At 43.3% G+C, this 22,299-nt stretch overlaps 1 protein-coding gene across 2 annotated transcripts in view; it reads right to left on the bottom strand.

Moving 5' to 3' along the window:
- Positions 1 to 22,299, bottom strand: part of AOX1 (aldehyde oxidase 1) — a 71,894-nt gene that overhangs the window by 6,269 nt on the left and 43,326 nt on the right. For both annotated transcript variants that reach the window (XM_027564062.1, XM_027564065.1), the window contains 9 exons: positions 20,820 to 20,953; positions 18,817 to 18,904; positions 15,037 to 15,123; positions 14,019 to 14,210; positions 12,049 to 12,276; positions 7,082 to 7,177; positions 5,065 to 5,193; positions 4,303 to 4,377; positions 2,235 to 2,287 (listed from right to left, as the gene is read on the bottom strand). In XM_027564062.1, the coding sequence (XP_027419863.1) occupies positions 2,235 to 2,287; positions 4,303 to 4,377; positions 5,065 to 5,193; positions 7,082 to 7,177; positions 12,049 to 12,276; positions 14,019 to 14,210; positions 15,037 to 15,123; positions 18,817 to 18,904; positions 20,820 to 20,953 (1,082 nt within the window). The remainder of the gene's footprint in view (positions 1 to 2,234; positions 2,288 to 4,302; positions 4,378 to 5,064; positions 5,194 to 7,081; positions 7,178 to 12,048; positions 12,277 to 14,018; positions 14,211 to 15,036; positions 15,124 to 18,816; positions 18,905 to 20,819; positions 20,954 to 22,299) is intronic.

Genomic DNA, 22,299 nt, shown 5'->3' with positions numbered 1-22,299 from the left:
TTAAGGGACACAGTGAGTTTTCAACACAATGTCAACCACTCCTTCCTTGGTAACCCCCAGGGAACTCTTCATACGTCCCACTATGAAGAAAAAGAAATGCAAAGAAGCAAAATGGCTGTCTGAGGAGGCGTAATGCCTATTTGTAAGAAATAGCTGTGAAAAGAAGAGAGGTGAAAGGCAAAAAAGGAAAGGAAAGATATACCGATTTGAATGCAGAGTTCCAAAGAATAGCAATGAGAGATAAGAAAGCCTTCCTCAGTGTTCTATGCAAAGAATTAAAGGAAAACAATAGAATGGGAAAGACTAGAGATCTCTTCAAGAAAATTAGAGATACCAAGGGAACATTTCATGCAAAGATGGGCTCAATAAAGGACAGAAATGATATGGACCTAACAGAAGCAGAAGATATTAAGAAGAGGGGGCAAGAATACACAGAAAAACTGTACAAAAAAGATCTTCACGACCCAGATAATGATGAAGGTGTGATCACTCGCACTCACCTAGAGCTGGACATCTTAGAATGTGAAGTCAGATGGGCCTTAGGAAGCATCACTATGAACAACGCTAGTGGAAGTGATGATTTTCCAGTTGAGCTATTTCAAATCCTAAAAGATGATGCTGTGAAAGTGCTGCACTCCATATGCCAGCAAATTTGGAAAACTCAGCAGTGGCCACAGGACTGGAAAAGGTCAATTTTCATTCCAATCCCAAAGAAAGGCAATGCCAAAGAATGCTCAAACTACCACACAATTGCACTCATCTCACACACTAGTAAAGTAGTGCTCAAAATTCTCCAAGCTAGGGTTCAGCAATACATGAACCATGAACTTCCAGATATTCAAGCTGGTTTTAAAAAAGGCAGAGGAACCAGAGATCAAATTGCCAACGTCCGCTGAATCATTGAAAAAGCAGGAGAGTTCCAAAAAACATCTATTTCTGCTTTATTGACTATGCCAAAGCCTTTGGCTGTGTGGATCACAATAAACTGTGGAAAATTCTGGAAGAGATGGGAATTCCAGACCACCCGACCTGCTTCTTGAGAAACCTGTATGCAGGTCAGGAAACAACAGTCAGAACTGGACATGGAACAACAAACTGGTTTCAAATAGGAAAAGGAGTAGGTCAAGGCTGTATATTGTCACCCTGCTTATTTAACTTCTATGCAGAGTACATCATGAGACATGCTGGGCTGGAAGAAGCACAAGCTAGAAACAAGATTGCCGGGAGAAGTATCAATAACCTCAGATATGCAGATGACACCACCCTTATGGCAGAAAGTGAAGAAGAACTAAAGAGCCTCTTGATGAAAGTGAAAGAGGAGAGTGAAAAAGTTGGCTTTCCCAACATTCAGAAAACTAAGATCATGGCATCCAGTCCCATCACTTCATGGCAAATAGATGGGGAAACAGTGGAAACAGTGGCTGACTTTATTTTTCTGGGCTCCAAAATCACTGTGGATGGTGACTGCAGCCATGAAATTAAAAGACGCTTGCTCTTTGGAAGGAAAGTTATGACCAACCTAGACAACATATTAAAAAGCAGAGACATCACTTTGCCAACAAAGGTCCGTCTAGTCAAAGCTATGGTTTTTCCAGTGGTCATGTATGGATGTAAGAGTTGGACCATAAAGAAAGCTGAGCACCAAAGAATTGATGCTTTTGAACTGTGGTGTTGGAGAAGACTCATGAGAGCCCCTTGACTGCAAGGAGATCCAGCCAGTCCATCCTAAAGGAGATCAGTCCTGGGTGTTCATTGGAGGGACTGATGTTGAAGCTGAAACTCCAAAACTTTGGCCACCTGATGCGGAGAGCTGACTCATTTGAAAAGACCCTGGGAGAGATTGAGGGCAGGAGGAGAAGGGGACAACAGAGGATGAGATGGTTGGATGGCATCACCGACACAATGGACATGGGTTTGGGTGGCCTCAGGGAGTTGGTAATGGACAGGGAGGCCTGGCGTGGTACGGTTCACGGGGTCGCAAAGAGTCGGACACGACTGAACGACTGAACTGAACTGAATGATTTGAATCATTGATTCAACTGTATTTTATTTGTATGTCTATTTTTCCCCAGGCTTTCTGACATCTGGATTAAGTAGCAGCTAAAAGTTATTTATGACAGTGGGTTAACAGAAAGTACAAAATCATTTTTTGCCAAAAGTACAAACAGAAATGAAACTCTCCTTTAAAATACTACTGCTGTTTTCCATAGCATATGATCAAAAGGACTATTTACCTGAAGTATCCAGTAGCTGAGAGACTAATGCTTTCATTAAAGGCAGCCTGTGCCTGGAAAAAAAAAGAGTACAGTGTGATACAGTAAAGATGTTTAAAGTAAGAGTCACTCAAGACTCACATTTTAATTTTACTTTGTGTTAAATAAAGCGATCAGGAGTAAAAACACAGAAGGACCAACATTAATTTATTCCTTTCAGCATTTTCCACCTTCTATAGGTCATTTGTGGTTCAGTGCTTATAGGAATGGCATTTGTTCAATGCATATCACAATAATAAATGACTCTTATGGTATTTTACACTTATAGACTGGACTACTGTTGCCAACACATGTTCTGTTTGTGAAGAATTTCATCCAGTCACCTGGAAAGACTTAGCCTATTAACATGGAACGTATCAGGAAACCAAAGGTGGTCAGATGTTTAATTTTAATATCAAGTATCCATTTGGGCTTCTCTGGTGGCTCAGCTGGTAAAGAATCTGCCTGCAGTGCAGGAGACCTGGGTTCAATCCCTGGGCTGGGAAGATGCCCTGGAGAAGGAACAGTTACCCACTCCAGTGTTCTGGCCTGCAGAATTCCATGGATGGTGTAGCCCACGGGGTCTCAAAGAGTCAGAAGCAACAGAGCGACTGTCATTTTCACTGTCCATGGTAGACTTAGAGATGGGCACAATCTTGCTAAATCGTACCATTTACACCTGAAGTTCTCCTGACTCTGTAGTGTACACAGCTGACTAAGATACAAAACGATGCAATTTAGGTCTGAGAAAGAAAAAGGTGAGGAGTGTAAGCATCACAGAAGAAAATGGGGTGGAGGGCAGCATTCCATTATGGTGGAAGAGCGACTTGCTTGCACTCCATCTTTCTCCAGTCAGACTCTCTCAGGCAGCACTGGGCAGAGGGCAGAAATAAAGATGCCCAGAAAGGATTGAGAGCGCTCATAAATATGAATTACAGAATGAGTCCTAACTCTATGCAATAGCAGGACCATTTCTAAGTAAGATTTCCCAGTGTGATTTCCTCCAGACCAGTGCTTTAATGTGACTTAACATCCTAGAACTGTCGGTATGACAAATACACCCAGTCTTCAGTGGGTATCCATTCCACACCATCTGGTACTTTAAAACCCATTATTCTGAATAGTTTCCTAGTTGATTTTAGGATGTGTCTTCCTGTCCAACTAGATTGTAAGTAGATCAAAGGGAGCAGTTGAATATATACCCAAATGGCTTGGCTTTCTCTTTCTAAATGAGTGCTTATATGACTTTTACTTTTACAGAGTGACTGTGGTATTATCTTCCAATTTTAGGAACAATAGAACCCCCCCAAAAGAGAACAGCAGAGAAGGCGATGGCACCCCACTCCAGTACTCTTGCCTGGAAAATCCCATGGACGGAGGAGCCTGGTAGGCTGCAGTCCATGGGGTCACAAAGAGTCAGACACGACTGAGCGACTTTACTTTCACTTTTCACTTTCATGCATTGGAGAAGGAAATGGCAACCCACACCAGTGTTCTTGCCTGGAAAATCCCATGGACGGAGGAGCCTGGTAGGCTGCAGTCCATGGGGTCACAAAGAGTCGGACACGACTGAGCGACTTTACTTTCACTTTTCACTTTCATGCATTGGAGAAGGAAATGGCAACCCACTCCAGTGTTCTTGCCTGGAGAATCCCAGGGACAGTGGAGCCTGATGTGCTGCCATCTATGAGGTCGCACAGAGTCAGACACGACTGAAGCGACTTAGCAGCAGCAGCAGCAAAAGAGAACAGATAGATTGATAGCTATTATCAAGAAAATACCTAGATTCCTTAGGAAGAAATATTAATTCTCGCTTAAAACAAGAGGAACTTTCTGTTCTCTAACAGAGAATTGTCTCAGAAGCAGGAGTTCTGCCATCATCCTATGATAAGATTTCCACATGCTGTGAGCCAAAAGCCAAAGGCCTCGATCATCATATAAGTGTAATACCTTTTAGTGTGCCCTTTCCACTGATATTTGACTCACATATTTCTCTCTCACTCTCTCTACTTTTTTTTCTAACATTACACACAGAAACAGTAATTCTTACCCAATCTTTCCAAGTGCCTTTGGGATTCTTGCTGATGATGGGTTTAAGGCGTTTCAGAAGAGTCTGACAAGCATCCTAGGGATATTTTTCAGTTAAAATTATGATCATAAACACCAACTACAAAACCACATGAAAAGTGACCTTACATAGGCTTATTTAAGAGGCCCATGGAACATGGAGAAGGAAGAGACCAACCTGTAAGAGGTGATGAGAAAAGTCTCATGGGGGTAGGGGTGAAGCACGAGCTAGTCTTAAAGACAGACCACCTAGGATGGGAGCCTTGTACAGCCCTGTTGGAGGCTCAGAACTTAATAGAAAAACTGTTGGCAAACTACCGGCCACCATTTGTAAGCACAGAGTGGGCAGATTTATTCTGTGGGGAAGCTTTCTCTGCCTGCGGGAAGCGAGTGAAAGGCAATGAAACTGGGGTGGACAGACAGAGCCTTGCTATCTGGCAAGAGGCATGAGTTTGAACCAAAGCAGCCATGATACTGCTACCTGGAACCAGAAAGGGAGATTTCTAAGCAGAATGGATTAGGACGTGGGGAGCAGTGAGTTGTCAGGAGTGAGGGGGAAAGGGGGTGGCATCTTCCACTCGGGAGAGTGGCCAGTGCTGAACACTGATTGAGCCCCCAACCTGGGGGAAGGCTGTTTTCCCCAAGAGGGGGTGGGAAGGAGACAAGAACTGGATGGATTCTCAACATCTCCTGAGCTCCAGCCTTGACGGAATTTATGATCTAGGCCCCGCTGAATGATTTTTACCTTTACTGCCAACCCGTTGAGATCAGCCACTACGGAACCTCCAGAGGCATTTGTATTAGGGATGGTTTCTGTGCTTGTTCCCCGGAGGTGGATACTGGACAGTGGTATCCTTAACTCACGACTCACCACCTGGATTTTGGAAGAGATCTTTCACTTTTCTTTGGTTAGGCATAGACCTGTGCATGGTAGCATGTATGTGAAGCCCTCCACACCCAGCAGAGACCAGTGACAGGACCATGAGTCCCTCCAGCCACAAGAAGTCCCTCTTGTCTAAAACCCTGCAGCTGGTCTGGCCCCTGCAGCCCTGAACACACTTTCTTCTTCGTTGACTTTCTTTAGCACAAAAGCACCCTATAGGGGAGGTGAGCCCTCCAAAGTTAAGGCAGGAGGAAATGCTTTATATCTCCATCATCATGAAATCAACACCTTTGAGGCCTCTCTTACACCTCTGCACACTGCACAGTTCTAGCAAAGCTGACTTCATCAGAGAGGAGATGCTTTATCCAGATTTCTGGAGATGCTCCAGAAAGAGAAAGGACAATGGCCTTGTTAAAGCAACAGTGCCCACTCGAGATCCCAGGAGTAAATGGTGCCAGTGCCATTGGCCAACATAAGGACTTTGCTGGCTGTTACGTTCTTCCTTTGTGTTCAGTGATGGAGCGAAAATCATACTACTAGTCTCAGCTGGTCCCAGATTGTCTTTCCCACTAGCAGTATGGCTTAGTAGAGTTTGCCAACAACTAGGGCAACGGCATAAGTATACAGAGCCCTCCCCGCCACTGGCTCTCAGAAGACTGCCTGCACAAAGCGTATAGGCTTAGAACAGACAGGTTTCTGGTGGCTCAGTACGGAAAACACTTAAGTCTCACCTCAGAGAGGGAAAAAGCAATGACCAGAAAATTCTCAAGCAAGTGATAACATGAAAGAAAATATATAATCAGCACCCCTATAATCAGAAAAATGCAAATTAAAGCAATAATGAGGTAATTTCATCTATCACATTATCTAGGTTTTTTTTTTTTTTAACAGTCCATAACATAGAATGTTGGCTAGTGGTGTAATATGATGGATACTTTCTGGAAAACGATTTGGTAATAAGTGCCAAATGATTTAAGGCTTATTCTGTGACCCAGTAATTCCACTCCTGAGAACTTATTTTAAAAAACAGTCATTGATTTGATCATAGGCTTATGGACAAAAGTGTCCACTAGAGTGTTTAACAGTTGGGGATGGTTAAGTGAATTATACATACATCCACATGCAACATTAAAAATTATGATTGCAAAAAATTCTTAATGACAGGAGGAAATGCTTGTTCTGTATCAAGATAGGTGGAAAAAAACCAAGATACAAAATTATGCAAACAGAGTGCTTGTGGTTTTTTGAAAAAGAAAAGTCAAAGTCATTGAAAAAGAAAAAAAGTCTTGAAAAACCACATAACAGTGATTACTGCTAAGTGGTTAAAGTGTGCAGGGTTTAAAAAAAAAGTTTGCTTTTCAAATGTTTTATAATCTGTAATATTATAATGATTATCAAAATAGAAACAGCTAAAACTTATTCTAAAATAATTGAGCCAAAAGAAAAGTGATAGTTTGGTTAAAATTATCAAATGTGCTTTATATCACCAGTTGTTCAGAGTCCTACTATAAAAATGGCGAAAAATAATGCAATGCATCAGAATTTACACATCTTTTTATTTCTCAGCAAAGTCTCAAAAAAAAAAGAAAAGAAACCCCAACACATTTGTTAATACATTCAAAGGAAAGCAGCAAATGATCTACAACCTTCTTTAGCAATAAGACAACCACAGCCTATTCTGCCACATTCTTTTAGTAGGGTCAGTTACAGAACTGGCTTGCTTACCCAGTTTCTGTGAAGAGCTTAGTAGTTGAAGCAATCAAAGTTAAAGTCTCCTATCCTTTTTATTTTGGGATAGAAAATGTACACCCCTTGCTTCTCCCTTATACACATATCCACAAGTACACATCTAGCTTCATCCAATGACTTGCATTCTTACCTGAATCATTTTAGTGTGGACCCCCTGCCCCATTTCAATTCCACCGTGAGTCACCAGCACAGACCCATCCAGATAAATGTGAACCAGGGCAGCAGCCTAAGCAAAAAAAAAAAAAAAAACAATTGTCAAGATCTTTTTGATTGATATTATCATATATCTTATAAAATAGAAGATATTTCCCCTGGGAAGTAACCCCTCCTTTCCATCTCTGCTGTAATACACACAGGCACCTCCCCCATCGCGCTGAGCAGAGCCAGGGCAAGCCGTGCAGGGCAGGGCCAGCCTGTCGCTGGATGGCTGTGACTCTGGGGCAGGTTTATGCTGCTTACGCTACTATTTCCTCTGGAGGGCAGTTGAGGCCCTGGTACCTTCAAAGATCCCTCTGACCCAAGGTGGAACAATAATCTAAGTTTGGGGGTTTTGAGGGAGAGGCCATCTGTTTTAAATGCAAAATCATATATAGATTGTTTGGGGGAGAAGGGAAAGACTTGTTTACGTGAACACATATCCCTACAGTTGTAGGTGTGTAATAGAGAAGCAAAAATAAAAATCAAACTAAGATGGGGCAGATAGATATTACTTTTTTTGCTACAAAATGTGCTGAGCCTGCCTGCAATCATCTTGGCTCAGAATTACAGGGCTTTAGAGCTGGAAAAGAACTTGGAAGTAATATTATCTAACTGCAGAGCTGCCCACAGGGATACAGAAGGAAACAAACAGCTAACACAGAATCAGAACACCCAGGCTCTAAGCTAAGCATATTTTACAATCAATAGGAATGTGCCGTCTTGCCAAGTCTGCTTGTGCTACACTAGGGGCTAGGAGATGGCTTGGGAGACTGAGAAATCCCAAGAGACTGCAAAAAATGTGAAAGGCTTCTTTTCTCTGAGTCTCCAGTGATAACAGCAATACTCACAGCCACAGGTCCTAGAGAAAATGCTTCTTGTGGTTCCATTGTGGTTCAGGAGGCCTACAAGGCACACCTTTGCAGCTGCTTCCAGGGTCAGCTGGGGAGGCGGGGGGCGGCGGGGGGGGAGGTGTCACTAAAAGCTACCAGCTAGATTTCTTAATATCTAAGCTTCTAAGCAGAGTGGTATAATGATCTGGGCTTTGTAAAGGCAAGTCTTCAGAAAATTCTGGTAACAAGCTAATTTCCATTTAATGAAGCTAAAATTTTAGTAAACCTTGCATTACTCATGGGTGTGTGCTAATTCGCTTCAGCCATGTCCAACTCTTTGCGACCCCATGGACTGTAGCCCACCAGGCTCCTCTGTTTATGGGGATTCTCCAGGCAAGAATACTGGAGTGGGTTGCCATGCCCTCTTCCAGGGAATCTTCCTGACCCAGGGATTGAACCCACATCTCTTATGTCTCCTGCACTGGCAGGTGGGTCCTCTACCACTCTAAACAAGCCTGGTCAAAAGTGAAAGTTGACAAATTGCATGTCAATCACCGGATATGCCCAAGGAAAGGCCTGTATTCCTAGATGGATTCTTTGCCCACCAGAAGGACTTTTATAGCCAACTGTGGGCCATGGGCCACCTGGAGAACTGCCTCTTTGTTGGCATCTGAAGGTTCACACTACTCCAGTGAACAATGCTCAGAAACCACCATTATTCCAAGTCAGGCACTTTGACGGTGAACGTGTGCTCTGTCCACCTGGTCAGCAGCCGAGGGATGTACACAGGAAATGGGGACACAGGAGCACCTTCTCTGAGGACAAAGGCACATACACTCACTGCCCAAGGGAGAAACTTAGAACCTTAGGAAAGGCATCATTGTCATAATAATCATGGGGAGACACAACAGAGCAGGTTTTACTGTCTGTTGACGGGTCAGTCCTGGAAACACTGTCTTGGGCTCCTGGCCATTTATTCTCAAAACAATAAAGATAAGGAATGATATCCTCTATAGAGTGGCCAGCGCAGGCTTCCCTGGGGGCTTGAGCACTAGACAGGGTTGCCAGCTGCAGTGGCTGCTCCTGGACTCCACTCTGTGACACTTCTCTGTACTCTGATGGAATGTAAAAACCCCTGAAAGGAAAGCCCCGTGTCCTAAGGCACCCGTGCAGAGTAACATAGAACCTCCATTAAAGTTTGATGAATGAGTTGGCAACGGTATGGCCATTCAAGCTGTTCCTCAAGCTTGTAAATTCTCTATTTGGCCTCCTTGGCTCTGCAAGCAATTCAGAAGTTGCTCGTGGGTGACATTTGTAGCTGGTACATGTGACTGAGCAACAATTACAGAGGACTCTGCATTTCTTCCCTGTGTGACCCCGTGGGCAGGGCAGCCTTTCTATCTGAGATGGCTGAGTAATTTGTCCCATGTGCTGCTGTAGTCTTCTTGGGCCACTTAAAATATCAAATTTGGTTCAGCTGAGCAGCACCACCAGCTGGTTCATTGTGAGGGCCACAAAGATAATTCCGCCAAGCTATATCTATGAAACCAGCACAACTGGCGTACGGGAACAGATGGCTGTCCAATATCAGCTGGGAACCTAGTCTGTGAAACTTAAGCCATCCACCAAGGACTGCTCATGCTGGTAAGATGTGTACTCAGGTAATCCCACAGGTTCCCAAAGTGTCTCAGCCTTTCAAACATTTGAGTTCTGCCTCTGTGCCAGGTGGGCTTCCCTGGTGGCTCAGTGGGAAAGAATCTGCCTGGAGATGCAGGAGACCTGGGCTTGATCCCTGGGTTGGGAAGATCCCCTGGAGGAGGGAATGGCAACCCACTCCAGTATTCTTGCCTGGAGAATGCCATGGGCAGAGAAGCCTGCCGGGCTACAGTCCATGGGGTCGGAAAGAGTCAGACACGACTGAGTGAACAAACAGTCCCCGTTTTTGTGCCAGGTGCCATATATAGGCACTGGGAATACAGAGGTTCATTAGATACTGTGTGTGCTTCAGTGCCCCCATCTAGGAAATAAATAAATGTAGGTGAGGGGTGTTGGATACCCTCAGCTGTTGGGAGCACAGTCCTGAAGTCAAGTTTTGGTTCTACCACTCGCTAGTTGGATGTCCTTGGGCAAGATGGTGAACCTCGTGGGCTTCAGCTCTGCCTTCTATGAAACAAAACCACACCAGCCAACAGAAAGGAGACAGCGGTTAAATCAAGTGGGAAATTGCAAATCACTCCACCAAGGGCCGCATATACAGAAGGGGCTCTAGTTCCCTCTTCTGTTTGGTTTTCTTCAGAACAGAGGCTTTCAGTGTACAGCTTCCAGGAAGCAGCCTGTCTGATCCCAAACTCCTCAGTGCACCTCCATGATTCAGCTGATTTAATGTTTTAAGCACATAAGCTGGTTTTCAGGGAAGGATGGGAGGGGATGGGGGAGGCCAGTGGAGCTTCTCAGAAGCCTTTGAGGATGCAACTGTACTGCTGGCAGTTGTCTGATTTTTTCCCAACTGAGCTGAATCCCACTTCAGTTCCCATCAGAAGGTGCTAATGGGAATGTGGATGGGAGGGGGTGGCGGTGTGACGGTGGAGAGCTTGATGTAGCTGACAAAGCACAGCTTATGGGGCCTCTGAGACCTGAGTTCTAGCCCAGATTCCACCTTTCTCATCAGCTGTGGGACTTTGGGTAAGTTATTGAAGCTCTCGGAGCCTCAGCTTCTCATCATTAAAGTAAAGCTACAAATCTTATAGGTTTCCCTTAAGGCTGAATGAAATAAAAATCTAAAAACTTACAACATAGTAGGTGCTCAGTAATTGTTGTTATTTTAAAAATTTTTTTTTTTTTTAGAAATTTCTGATAAGGGAAATGAGACAGACCTAACCTCCTATGGAGGGCAGATATTAAGTAATGGCAGCCAAAATCACTGCTGATTGTGACTACAGTCACGAAATTAAAAGACACTTGTGCCTTGGAAGGAAAGCTATGACAAATGTAGACAGTGTATTAAAAAGCAGAGACATCACTTTGCCGACAAGGGTCCATCTATCAAAGCTATGGTTTTTCCAGTAGTCATGTACAGATGTGAGAGTTGGAAGGCTGAGTGCCAAAGAATTGGTGTTTTCAAACTGTGGTGATGGAGAAAACTGAGAGTCCCTTGGAAAACAAGGAGATCAAACCAGTCAATCCTAAAGGAAATCAACCCTGAATATTCATTGGAAGGACTGATGCTGAAGCTGAAACTCCAATATTTTGGCCACCTGATGGGAAAAGTTGACTCACTGGAAAAGACCCTGATGCTGGGAAAGATTAAGGGCAAGAGGAGAAGGTGGCGACAGAGGATGAGACGGTTGGATGGCATCACTATCATCAATGGACATGAATTTGAACAAACTACAGGAGATAGGGAGTTTGCTCAAACAGGGAAGCCTGGTGTGCTTCAGTCCATGGGGTCGAAAAGAGTCAGACATGACTTAGCGACTGAGCACCACCAAAAAGGGGAGGGGAACTGAGTGCCCTGCAGTTTCCTGTTTTTACTTCACTTCCTGTTTCTACCTCACAGAATCAGAGTACTGAAGAGGAGTCTTAGGGGTTACTGGTGTCCAACTCTTTGTGACCCTATGGACTCTAGCCCACCAGGCTCCCCTGTCCATGGGATTCTTCAGGCAAGAATACCAGAGTGTGTTGCTGTGCCCTTCTCCGGGGGATCTTCCTGACCCAGGGGTCAAACCGTTGTCTCCTGCAGCTCCTCCATTGGCAGGTGGATTCTTTACCACTAGTGCCACCTAGGAAGTGGGTGGTCCCCATGCTTGTTTTATATTAAGTGATCTGGGGTGAGCTGATTCACCTGTTTAAAGCCAGGGCCTAGAGTAGATGCCAGGTCTTCCAATTTCCTAGCAAGAATGCTTGTCACCATCCTAGTGCAGTAGGCAAAGCAGCTCTTATCTCCTCTAGAGAAAAACCTATTGGACAGAGTACCACTCTGGAGAAGTTTAACAACTACAGAGTACAACCATATCCACCTTCATGGACAGTTTCCTCAACGCTTTTGGATTTGTCTGTTTGAAGAACTGACCTGACAAGCAGCAACTGATCCAAGGCCAACAGGATACTTCAGGGGGACCATTGCCAGCCCCTTCTTCTTCCAGTAATTCTCCGAGTTGAATTTCTCCACCGCTGCTTTCCTTAGGGTGTAGGAAGACGTGGCCATGCATTCTTTCCAACACTGGGTCAGGTTCTTGGTATTAATCTCCTGTTTGTAGGGTGTTTGATCAATTTCCTTATACATGTTTATCATTCGGACCTACAAAAGAGAAGGGAATTAAAAGGGTTGAGGAGGCACTCAGCTGACATAGTCTCTTCCACCCATTGTCCTTCTAATCAAATTCTGCTCATTCTAGAAAACCCAAACTGAGCTCAAAATTCCCTTCTTCCTCTACTCAGACCTTCTACCTAATGTGTAGGCACTTAAATGCTTTTGAAGCTGCTCTTGTGTAAGTTCAAAGGAAGGACTCCTTTCTTTATGCTTCTTATATAACTCAATACAGTCTAGACATGCTGTAGACTCTTTAATTCTAGGTGTACATGTGAGTATCTGTTGAAAGGCAATGCTGAGTTTAATTTACAGCCTACATGATCTACATGATTTGTATTTTCCAGATGCTTTGGCAAGAGAAGACCATACACTTTCAAACATGAAAATATAAAGTTTGTTTAACTAAAACTTATAATTAGGATGAAAATCCAATAAAAAAAAATTCTATCTCAGGATGTCTGAAGCACTGAGTAGAATTCTTTCTGAATTCCCAGATCTGAACTGGCAACGAAGGCCGTTAGTCACCAGTTTTTGAGAACAAAAGGTCAAGTGCCTCACATTCCCCGCTGACAACATTCTCAGCAATTAGGGCTGGTCACTCTCCAAGCTGACAGGAGCCATTACAGACCTACCTTCTTCCCATCTTCCCCTCCCCAAATTCCCAGATCATTATAAAAGGAGAACTGGATGTTAGTGAGCTGTTGAGAGGAGGTGATGTTTTCAAGGATGGCTCCTCACCCTTGATATTCCCTGGGGATGAAGGGAGGTCATTTGCTGATCCTCCTCTGAGGGCTACCAATGTGCCAGAATATCTGGCAAAGAGGCTGTGGTGAGATGGCCAGGAAGGGAGGGTTGAGGGCTCCCCACAAGTTCAAAACAGAAAGATGATGGCTCCTGCCTATGGACCCAGACTCTAGTGCTGGGCTGGGGGAGGGTAGGAGGAGATGGATGCACTGGAGACCTGGGCTTTCCATGCAGCAGCGGGCAAGGAGGCAGGGGCTTCAGGGATGAGGTGAGGTGTCAGCTGAGGATCAGTTGGAAATTTAATCCTCACAGGGAACTGTCCATTTCTAAGAGAGCTGGCAGAAAGGGAGCCCAGAGATGGGCTCAAAGATATACTCAAAGAGTGGCCTCAACTAACCAAGAAGAGGACAGAGAGCTTACTGGGAGAAGCCAGTGGCAGAAATGCTGTCTGTTTGCCCTGGTTCTCCTCCTCCTCCCTGCCCAACACCTGAGCAGAAGGCACAGGGGAGGTGAAGGGGGCAGAGAGCGCACCATCTTCCCACCCTAACGCCACGCCAGGATCCTGGAAACGGAACTGAGCTTGCACATGAATGAATATTGGCCCAAGACTTACAGAACCTAAAGAAGACCATTTAAGTAATTGAAATGACTCAAATGACAGCTGCCTGAGATGTTAAGGAAGCGAGGAAAGAAGGCTTTGACAGAACTTGTTGGTAGCAATTATACCCCCAACCAATAGAGACTTCTCACTACCAATGAATCCAGTGTTCATGCCTCAGTACCTTCTCCCGTGACTTCTGAGGAGGAACCTGAGTAAGACAAGGACCCCTGAACTCTAGAGTCCTGCTCTGTATTAACCAGTCAGCTGGGTTAACTCCAGCAAATCATGTAGCCCCCGTGGACCTCAAATTCCTCAACATGAAGACCTCCAATGGCCCTCCCACCTCTAAAATTCACTATCCTTTGTGAGACAAATTCAGCATTACCTTCTCAGGGGGCAACCCACATTTGGCTGCCACTTCTGTGATACAGGCTTCGGTGATCAGCCCTGCCTGGGGAAAGCCAAACCCTCGCAAAGCTGTGTTGGATGGAAGGTTGGTTCTGCACACCCACCCCCGGCAGCGCAGGTTGGGAAACTTGTAGGCATTTTCCAGTTTCAGAAGTCCCGTCTCTATTACCTGTGGAAATCCAGAGTTGACATGAGATCCTCAACCTTCTGGGCCTGTTTTACCATCCTGAGACCTCAGACCAAAACCAAGCCAGAAATGAACGACCTTCTCTGTATCATATCAAACACACTAACCTTGACCCATGTCTCAAATTAAATGCATTTTTGCTGTAAAATGATTTTTAAGGATTTGAATAATTTTTCTTTTAAAGTTATTTTTAAATTTTCATATTAGAGCTAATGCATCTCCCCCACCGGCCAGGTTTTAAAACTTTCCAAAGCCTTTGAAGCATTCATTGACTCAGTCTACAGAATGTAGTGAATAAGATACCTTGAAAAATGGAAAAAAAATGATATTTGATCTAATGCATTGGTTCTCAACCAGGGGCAATTTCTCCGTCTTCCTCCCTGGGACATTCGCCAATGTTCAGAATATTTCTGGTTGTTAAGTCTGGAGGGTAGCTGAGCCACTGACACATACTGGGTGGAGGTCAATGATATTGCTAGATATCTTATAATGCACAGGGCAGCCCCTACTACAAAGAATTATCCAGTTTAAAATATCAATAGGGTCAAGGTTAAGGTCTAACACTTGCATTTGGGAAAAGAGCTCTAAAATTTGGGAAACACGGAGATAACACACAGATGTAGATTTAGCCAATATCTCTGGGGTCACAGTGGGGGCACCAGTAAGTAACATGTGGCTACTTGCTCCTGGCAATGAGAATATTTAGGCTTTTATAATTAAATATCATTTAACCATTGAACATTTTTCTTAATTAAATCATTTTACGTAAAACTTTCCAGAATGTGCATTTGCTCATTAAAACACTTACAAATAATGACTCATCCAGGAAGGCACCTGCATTGTTATAATGCTCCACATCCAGGGCCAAGATTCTGCCATCATTCATGAATCCAGCCTGGGGAAAGAGAATGGACCTTTGATCCTGGGTGCAAAGTCTCTCTAAAGTGTACTTTGTCACTGGTGAACCCTCTACATATCGATGAACATTTTTTATGACATTGGATTTGACATTTTCTTGGATAAGACACCAAAAGTGTATAGGCAACAAAAGAAAAAGAGATACATTGGACTACATCAAAATTCAAAACTTCCACATATCAAAGGACACAGTCAACAGAGTGAAAAGGCAATCCAGAGAATGGAAGAAAATATTTGCAAGCCATGGATATGATAAGGGGTTAATATCTGGGATGTATAAAGAACTCTTACAACTCAACAACAAGAAACCCCAAACAACTTGTTTACAAAGTAGACAAACAACTTGAATAGACATTTCTCCAAAGAATATATACAAAATGTGTAATAAGCACATGGAAACATGTTCAGCATCACAAATAACTAGGGAAATGCAAATCAAAACCACATAAAAATGGTTAAGATAGTAAAAAGTAAAAGTAATAATAATAAAAAGAAAGGGTAGAGAAAGATATAAAAGCAAAAGAAAAACCCCTCGTTTAACCCGTCACTACCGTTCAGTCTTCTCCAAATCAACTGCATATTTCTTCACCTCTCATTTTCGCCATTAGTTCTTGGTATTCTAGCTTCCATCCTCATATTTCCACCAAAACCTTCTCCCCCAGAGTCAGTGATCTTGTAATCTCCAAATGTGGTGTCCTGCACATAATGTTTTAATACTCCACACATTTTTCTCATATAGGGCCCAATTTCATCACAACTCTCAGCAGTATTTGGTGCTGCTAGAGGTCTTTTAAATAAATATCTTCCTTGCTTTTAAAATGTATTCAATGTTTCTGAACTTAGTAAAGTTCATTTTAATGATTTTTGTTGAATGGGACCAAATTCAAACCAAAGTCAAGGGCATGAACTATGAATTTAGCAGTTTAAGCTTGAGTCCTGGTTCTGCCACAAAACCCACTCTATGATCTCAAGCAAGTTATATAACTTCTCTGACTATCTGTGACATGGCAGTAAATAAGATAATGCAGAAAATCACAGGTAAGTGACTGAAACCTAGCAAGTTTCCTAAATATGCTGTTGCTGCTAAGTCACTTCAATCGTGTCCGACTCTGTGCGACCCCATAGACAGCAGCCCATTAAGCCCCTCTGTCCCTGGGATTCTCCAAGCAAGAACACTGGAGTGGGTTGCCATTTCCTTCTCCAATGCATGAAAGTGAAAAGTGAAAGTGAATTCACTCAGTCGTGCCCAACTCCTAGCGACCCCATGGACTGCAGCCTACCAGGCTCCTCCATCCATGGGATTTTCCAGGCAAGAGTACTCGAGTGGGGTGCCATTGCCTTCTCCATTCCTAAATATAAATGACTACTAATATTATTATAAATGCTATTAATATCATCTCCTATCCTCACACCACCCTCCATTAGACCATTTTCTCATGGTCTTAATCACCACTATGCTGACAGTTTCTGTAATTATAATCCAGTCTTTTCAATAGAGTCCCATATCGATGAAGGACATTCCCACAACAATATCCCATGGTCACTTCTTTCTGAAATATTACAAATAAACTCATCACTGTCCCTCTAGACTGTTTCCTCCTCCAACTTGGCTCTTTCTTCTAGAAACCTCTGAGTCATGCTTGTGGTTGTTTTTCTCCATTATATTTTGCTGAGTCTGTCACCAAATTCTATTTTATTTTATACCCTAATAGCTCTGGGACCCATCTCTTTCCACATCTTACTGTCACAGCTCAGACCCCAACTGCTTCATGTCTGAACACATCAGTTGCCTCCTGGTGGTCTGCCTGCCTTCATCCTCTTGCCTCCCTAAGCCATCCTGCCCAGTGCCATCATATTTCCCCCCCAAAACGCTCATGTTTGGCTATGACACTTGACTGGTCAAGGATCTACTCAGTCTCAATCTTTATGAGATCAAGTTTAAACCTGCATCCTGGGATTCTCAGGTCACTCTGAAACTGTTATCACCTAACCCAACTCATCTTACTTTCTACTACTTTTCAGTAAGCACTCTGGGGTTCTGATTCCCCTTCTCCCCTTACTCCTGTTCCTAATAATCATGCCACATGTAACTCACCTCTGCTTTTATGCTGCTACTGTCCCACCACCTGGTACAACTTCTTTCTGCCCACCCATTCTTAAAGGTCATTTATATTTCACCTTCTCTAAGAAGTATCCTGTATACACTCCAGCCCATATTCATCTCTCCCCATAGTTTTAACATGAGATTATTATGCTTTCATAATGATTTCATATGTATAAGTCTTATTTCTCCCTCAACTACTAAAATGATATCTCCTTTAGGACAAAGTTTTCCTCAATTAATTTCAATTGAACTAAACCAAATTCAAAATATAGCTTAGGGTGAATATAAGTTGAAAAAGATCCATTCATTACCTTCTAACAGGTACTAGTTGTGATAGAAATGATGCAATGTGTTTAACAAATCCTGCTGTCTTTCATCCTGGGCACATTGGAAGACTACATTTCCCATCCTCCCTTGCAGGTAGGTGGCCAAGTTCTGGCCATTAATGTGTTGATTAAGGAAAGGACCAACTCTTCCAGGCCTGGTGCTTAAAACATCTCCCATATGATGCTTCTGTTCCCCCTCTCTTCCTTTCCCTTGTCTTCCATCCTTTGCCGAAAAGCCAGGGGAAGACAAAGAGTATTTGGAGCAGTGCTACCTGATGGAACTTCCTGTGACGATGGCAGTGTTCTCTATCTACGTGTCCAATATGGCGGCCACTAGCCATAGGTGGTTTCTGAGCACTTGAAATACAGTTAATGCAACTGTGGAACTGAATTTTAAATTTTATTTAATTTAGTAGATTTAAATCTGAGGGGATGATGGTGGTGTTGTTAGATAAAAAATAATTGAGTCTGTGAATGAGCAGCAGAGTTCTCTCTTCTCCCCTTACTCCCACCCTCCAATGATTGCACTGGGCTGTTACTTGAGCAATAATTAACACAAAAAAGGTCTAAGTCCCTAGGAGTTTTCAGTTAGCCCACTCTGACAAGTAAACTTATTTTTATGAAGCAAAAGAATACTTATTTTCTGCTATGGAAATTTTTCTAAGAATTAGGAATTTCTGGGACAGAGTTTAACCAAAATGAAAAGTGTGTTAGTCGTTCAGTTGTGTTCGGCTCATTAAGAACCCATGGACTGTAGCCTGCCAGGCTCCTCTGTCCACGGAATTCTCCAGACAAGAATATGGGAGTGCGTAGCCATTCCCTTCTCCAAGGGATTGAACCCGGGTCTCCTGCATTGCAGGCAGAATCTTTACCATTCTTTACCATAACATTACTGTTATGGAAATTACTCTATTTTTACCTCCCACATATAAAAATGTGGGAATAGTGTGATTATCAGTTACTTTCATGGAAGCATGTACATACTCCTATGTTTCCAGTTTTGCACTCCGTAGCAGTCAATTACCAGCTAGTAATTTTTTTACAAACTGACATCTTTGGGCAAAGCAGAAAAGCTTCACTGAACCAGCCAGTAATAGTGAGCACGAGGAAGAGAAAGTTGAAGTACAGTTTGTTGATTTGCTCCTTGTTAATCCCCATTAGAGAGTAGCCAGATGCTGCCCTCTGCCTTTCTGCAATGTTATATTTCAACATAAAGCCCCCCACCCCCACCTCAACTCACTTTATACTTTCCAAGGTAAGGGTGGCGGCCTCCAGTTATTAATATGTCTTCTCCTCGTTCCAGAATGCAGCGGACTGGACGACCATGCCTAACACAGAAGAAAAAGAATCAGGAGAAGCAAACTCTTTTACCAAATTGGAATTATCCAGTGTTTATGGAACTCCTAATGGGAGCCCGAGTGCAAGCCACACACATCACAGAAAACAGAGTGACCCCCCTGAGCCCAGCTGTGCGATTCTCAGGCAGACACCATGGCTTCCTCTCCTCTGGGTCAGGGAACGGCGCCTGGCAATCACTACTCATGGGAGGGGCTCTAGGGTATTGCTTTGGAGTGGTTTCCCACTGTGACGACAACCTCCGTGATGGGCAAACAGTCCCAGGGCCACATTAGAGATGGTTACAAATGGAGGCATGGCATCTGGGTCCCATCACTTCTTGGCAAATAGATGGGGAAACAATGGAAACAGTGACAGACTACTTTTTTGGCCTCCAAAATCACAGCAGATGGTGCCTGCAGCCATGAAATTGAAAGATGCTTGCTCCTTGGAAGAAAAACTATGACCAACCTAGACAGCATATTAAAAAGCAGAAATATTACTTTGCCAACGAAGTCCGTCTAGTCAAAGCTATGGTTTTTCCAGTAATCATGTATGGTTGTGAGAGTTGGACTATAAAGAAATCTGAGCACCAAAGAATTGATGCTTCTGAACTGTGGTGTTGGAGAAGACTCTTGAGAGTTCCTTGGACTGCAAGGAGATCCACCCAGTCCATCCTAAAGGAGATCAGTCCTGAATATTCATTGGAAGGACTGATGCTGAAGCTGAAACTTCAATACTTTGGTCACCTGATGCAAAGAACTAACTCAGTGGAAAAGACCCTGATGCTGGGAAGGATTGAAGGCAGGAGGGGAAGGGGACGACAGAGGATAAGATGGCTGGATGACATCACCGACGCAATGGACATGAGTTTGAGTAGGCTCCGGGATTTGGTGATGGACAGGGAAGCCTCGTGTGGTGCAGTCCATAGAGTCGCAGAGTCGGACACAACTGAGAGACTGAACTGAACTGAACAAATGGAGGAATTCAGGAGGTGTCTGACTGCCAAGTACTCCCTGACAGGGCAGGTCTGGAATCAAAGTCTTCGTGTGTCATGGGACAGAAGAATTGACCTATATTACTTAGCAAAGAAATTCAGCCTTCTTCAAGTGCCTGGTCCAAAGACAATTTTCTCTGGTTATGTGTTGACACCCTTAAGGGAAAACGGTACTATAAATAAATGTAAGCATAACAAAGGGGCTTCCTTGGTGGCTCAGCAGTAAAGAATCTGCCTGCAATGCAGGAGCCAAGGGAGATGAGGCTTCCATCCCTGGGTGGGGAAGATCCCACTCCAGTATTCTTGCCTGGAGAATGCCATGGACAGAGGAGCCTGGAGGGCTACAGTTCATGGGGTTGCAAAGAGCTGGACACGACTGAAGTGACGAGCAAACATGAAAGCATAAAAAAAGCAGAACACTCATTTAAATTAAGGGAATATATATACACACATTTTGAGATGCATTTTATATCTATTTATATGTGTATATGAACCTTTTGAGATATATCTATATATCAATATATATAGATACACAGATCAATACAAATATCTATTGCAAAAGGTTGAACTGACCTGCATAAGTTATACATTTATATATATATACAGGTGCTAAGGAGAAGTAATCTCATTTTTTCAGGATCTGCTTCTGTCTACTCTCCAGGCACATTTTTTAACTGTGGTTTTTATTCTTTTCAGTAACTTATCCTCATTTTTGTTTTTATACTATGTAGCTTGAGAATATAAAATAAAGGAGTCATAATAAGCCAGCAATTTGTGCATTCGTATATTATATGTTATTTTAAATAACCTTGACTCAGATTCTTCCTAAGTGTTGAGATTCCACAATGTTGAGAATATTCAACATGACCTCATTTGATTTTTAGTCTCTCGAACAGATTCTCTCCACTTACTTGTTTGCAGCAAATGCGGTGATGGCTACCAGCACGCCAGTTTTTGTCACCTTTCCCCCAAAGGCTCCACCAATACGCTTTACGTGACACATGACTTTGTTAGCTGAGACCTTCAAGATTGAAGCAGTTATGTCCTGTGAATGATAACAGTTTTCATTAATCTAACTCCTATGCAGCAAGGGAGTGGGTCAGTCTTACACGTTTTGATTGCTTAATGTATGTGATACACAAACTCTGTGGCTGTACTAAATAATGGGATGATTTCCAAAAACCTAAGCATGCATCCAGGCTGATCTCAGTAGTATCTGGCTGTAATGACAGTGCCAAAATTATCATTTATATTACATAGTCCTTTCAACGGAATTCTCAGATGGCACAGCAGTATAGAGACTGTCTGCCAAATGTAGGAATTGCAAAAGATGCTGGTTCGACCCTTGGGCCCGGTAGATCCCCTGGAGTAAGAAATGGCAAGCCACTCCAGTATTCTTGCCTGGAAAATCCCTTGGACAGAGGAGCCTAGGGGACTAGAGTCCAAGGGGTCATGGGTCACAAAGAGTCAGACACGACTGAGCATGCACTCAGCAAAGAAAAAAAAAAGTCCTTTCAATATCAATGAGATATTTTTGTGATGATAAAAGTAAAAAAAATTTTTTTTCCTTCATGAACTACATGTAAGGTATCCTTTTCAGACTGACTCCTAGAGATATGTTTCCTGCAGCAGTGAGATTTTATGGTCTTCCAAGCCTTTCTCAGACTGGGTCTTTTCCCTGCACATCACTGTCTCTACTGGAGAATGAGCATCCCTCACTTCTCATTTGGATGAAGTTGGCTAGCAGGTCTTCCCTGGATCTAGGTCTTATTCTTCCTTGCCATGCTAATGTCTGAGGTCATTAAGTCTTTTTCATTTTACTTTTTTTTTTAATTGGAGGATAATTGCTTTACAATATTGTGTTGGTTTTTGCCGTACAGTGCAAATTGGTCATACATACATATATATATATATATATATATATAAAATATAAATATATATCCCCTCCCTCCTGAGCCTCCTTCCCACCACCTCCCCATTCCAGCCCTCTTGGTAGTCACAGAGTGCCAGGCTGGTGTAGGCGGGGAGCCCAAGAAGAGTGAGGTGATAAGTCCAAGGTCACTCAAGGAGTGAAGATCAGAACAGGACTGAAATGGAATTCACCCAGCCCTTCTCAGAGGCCTCATTCTCCACATTCCCACTTGCTCTGGTAATGACACTGGCTCCTTGTGACCTACTGAATCAAGACCCCAGTGTCAATTCCCCTTACTTTCACCCTGATGCTTAAACTAGCCACCCTAGGCACATCTTCCATTCCAGCACAGGCAGTCTGTACTATTCTTCCCTCTTTACACGCACACTGCCTGGTCTATAGGACACAGGCCAAAAGGGTTTGCCAAAGGGATGAATGAATGGATGAATGAACGAATGAGTGGCATTTGATCTTGGTGT

The sequence above is a fragment of the Bos indicus x Bos taurus genome, chromosome 2, assembly GCF_003369695.1.
Source record: "Bos indicus x Bos taurus breed Angus x Brahman F1 hybrid chromosome 2, Bos_hybrid_MaternalHap_v2.0, whole genome shotgun sequence".
Classification (NCBI taxonomy): domain Eukaryota; kingdom Metazoa; phylum Chordata; class Mammalia; order Artiodactyla; family Bovidae; genus Bos; species Bos indicus x Bos taurus.
This window is presented reverse-complemented; position numbering and strand designations above follow the sequence as displayed.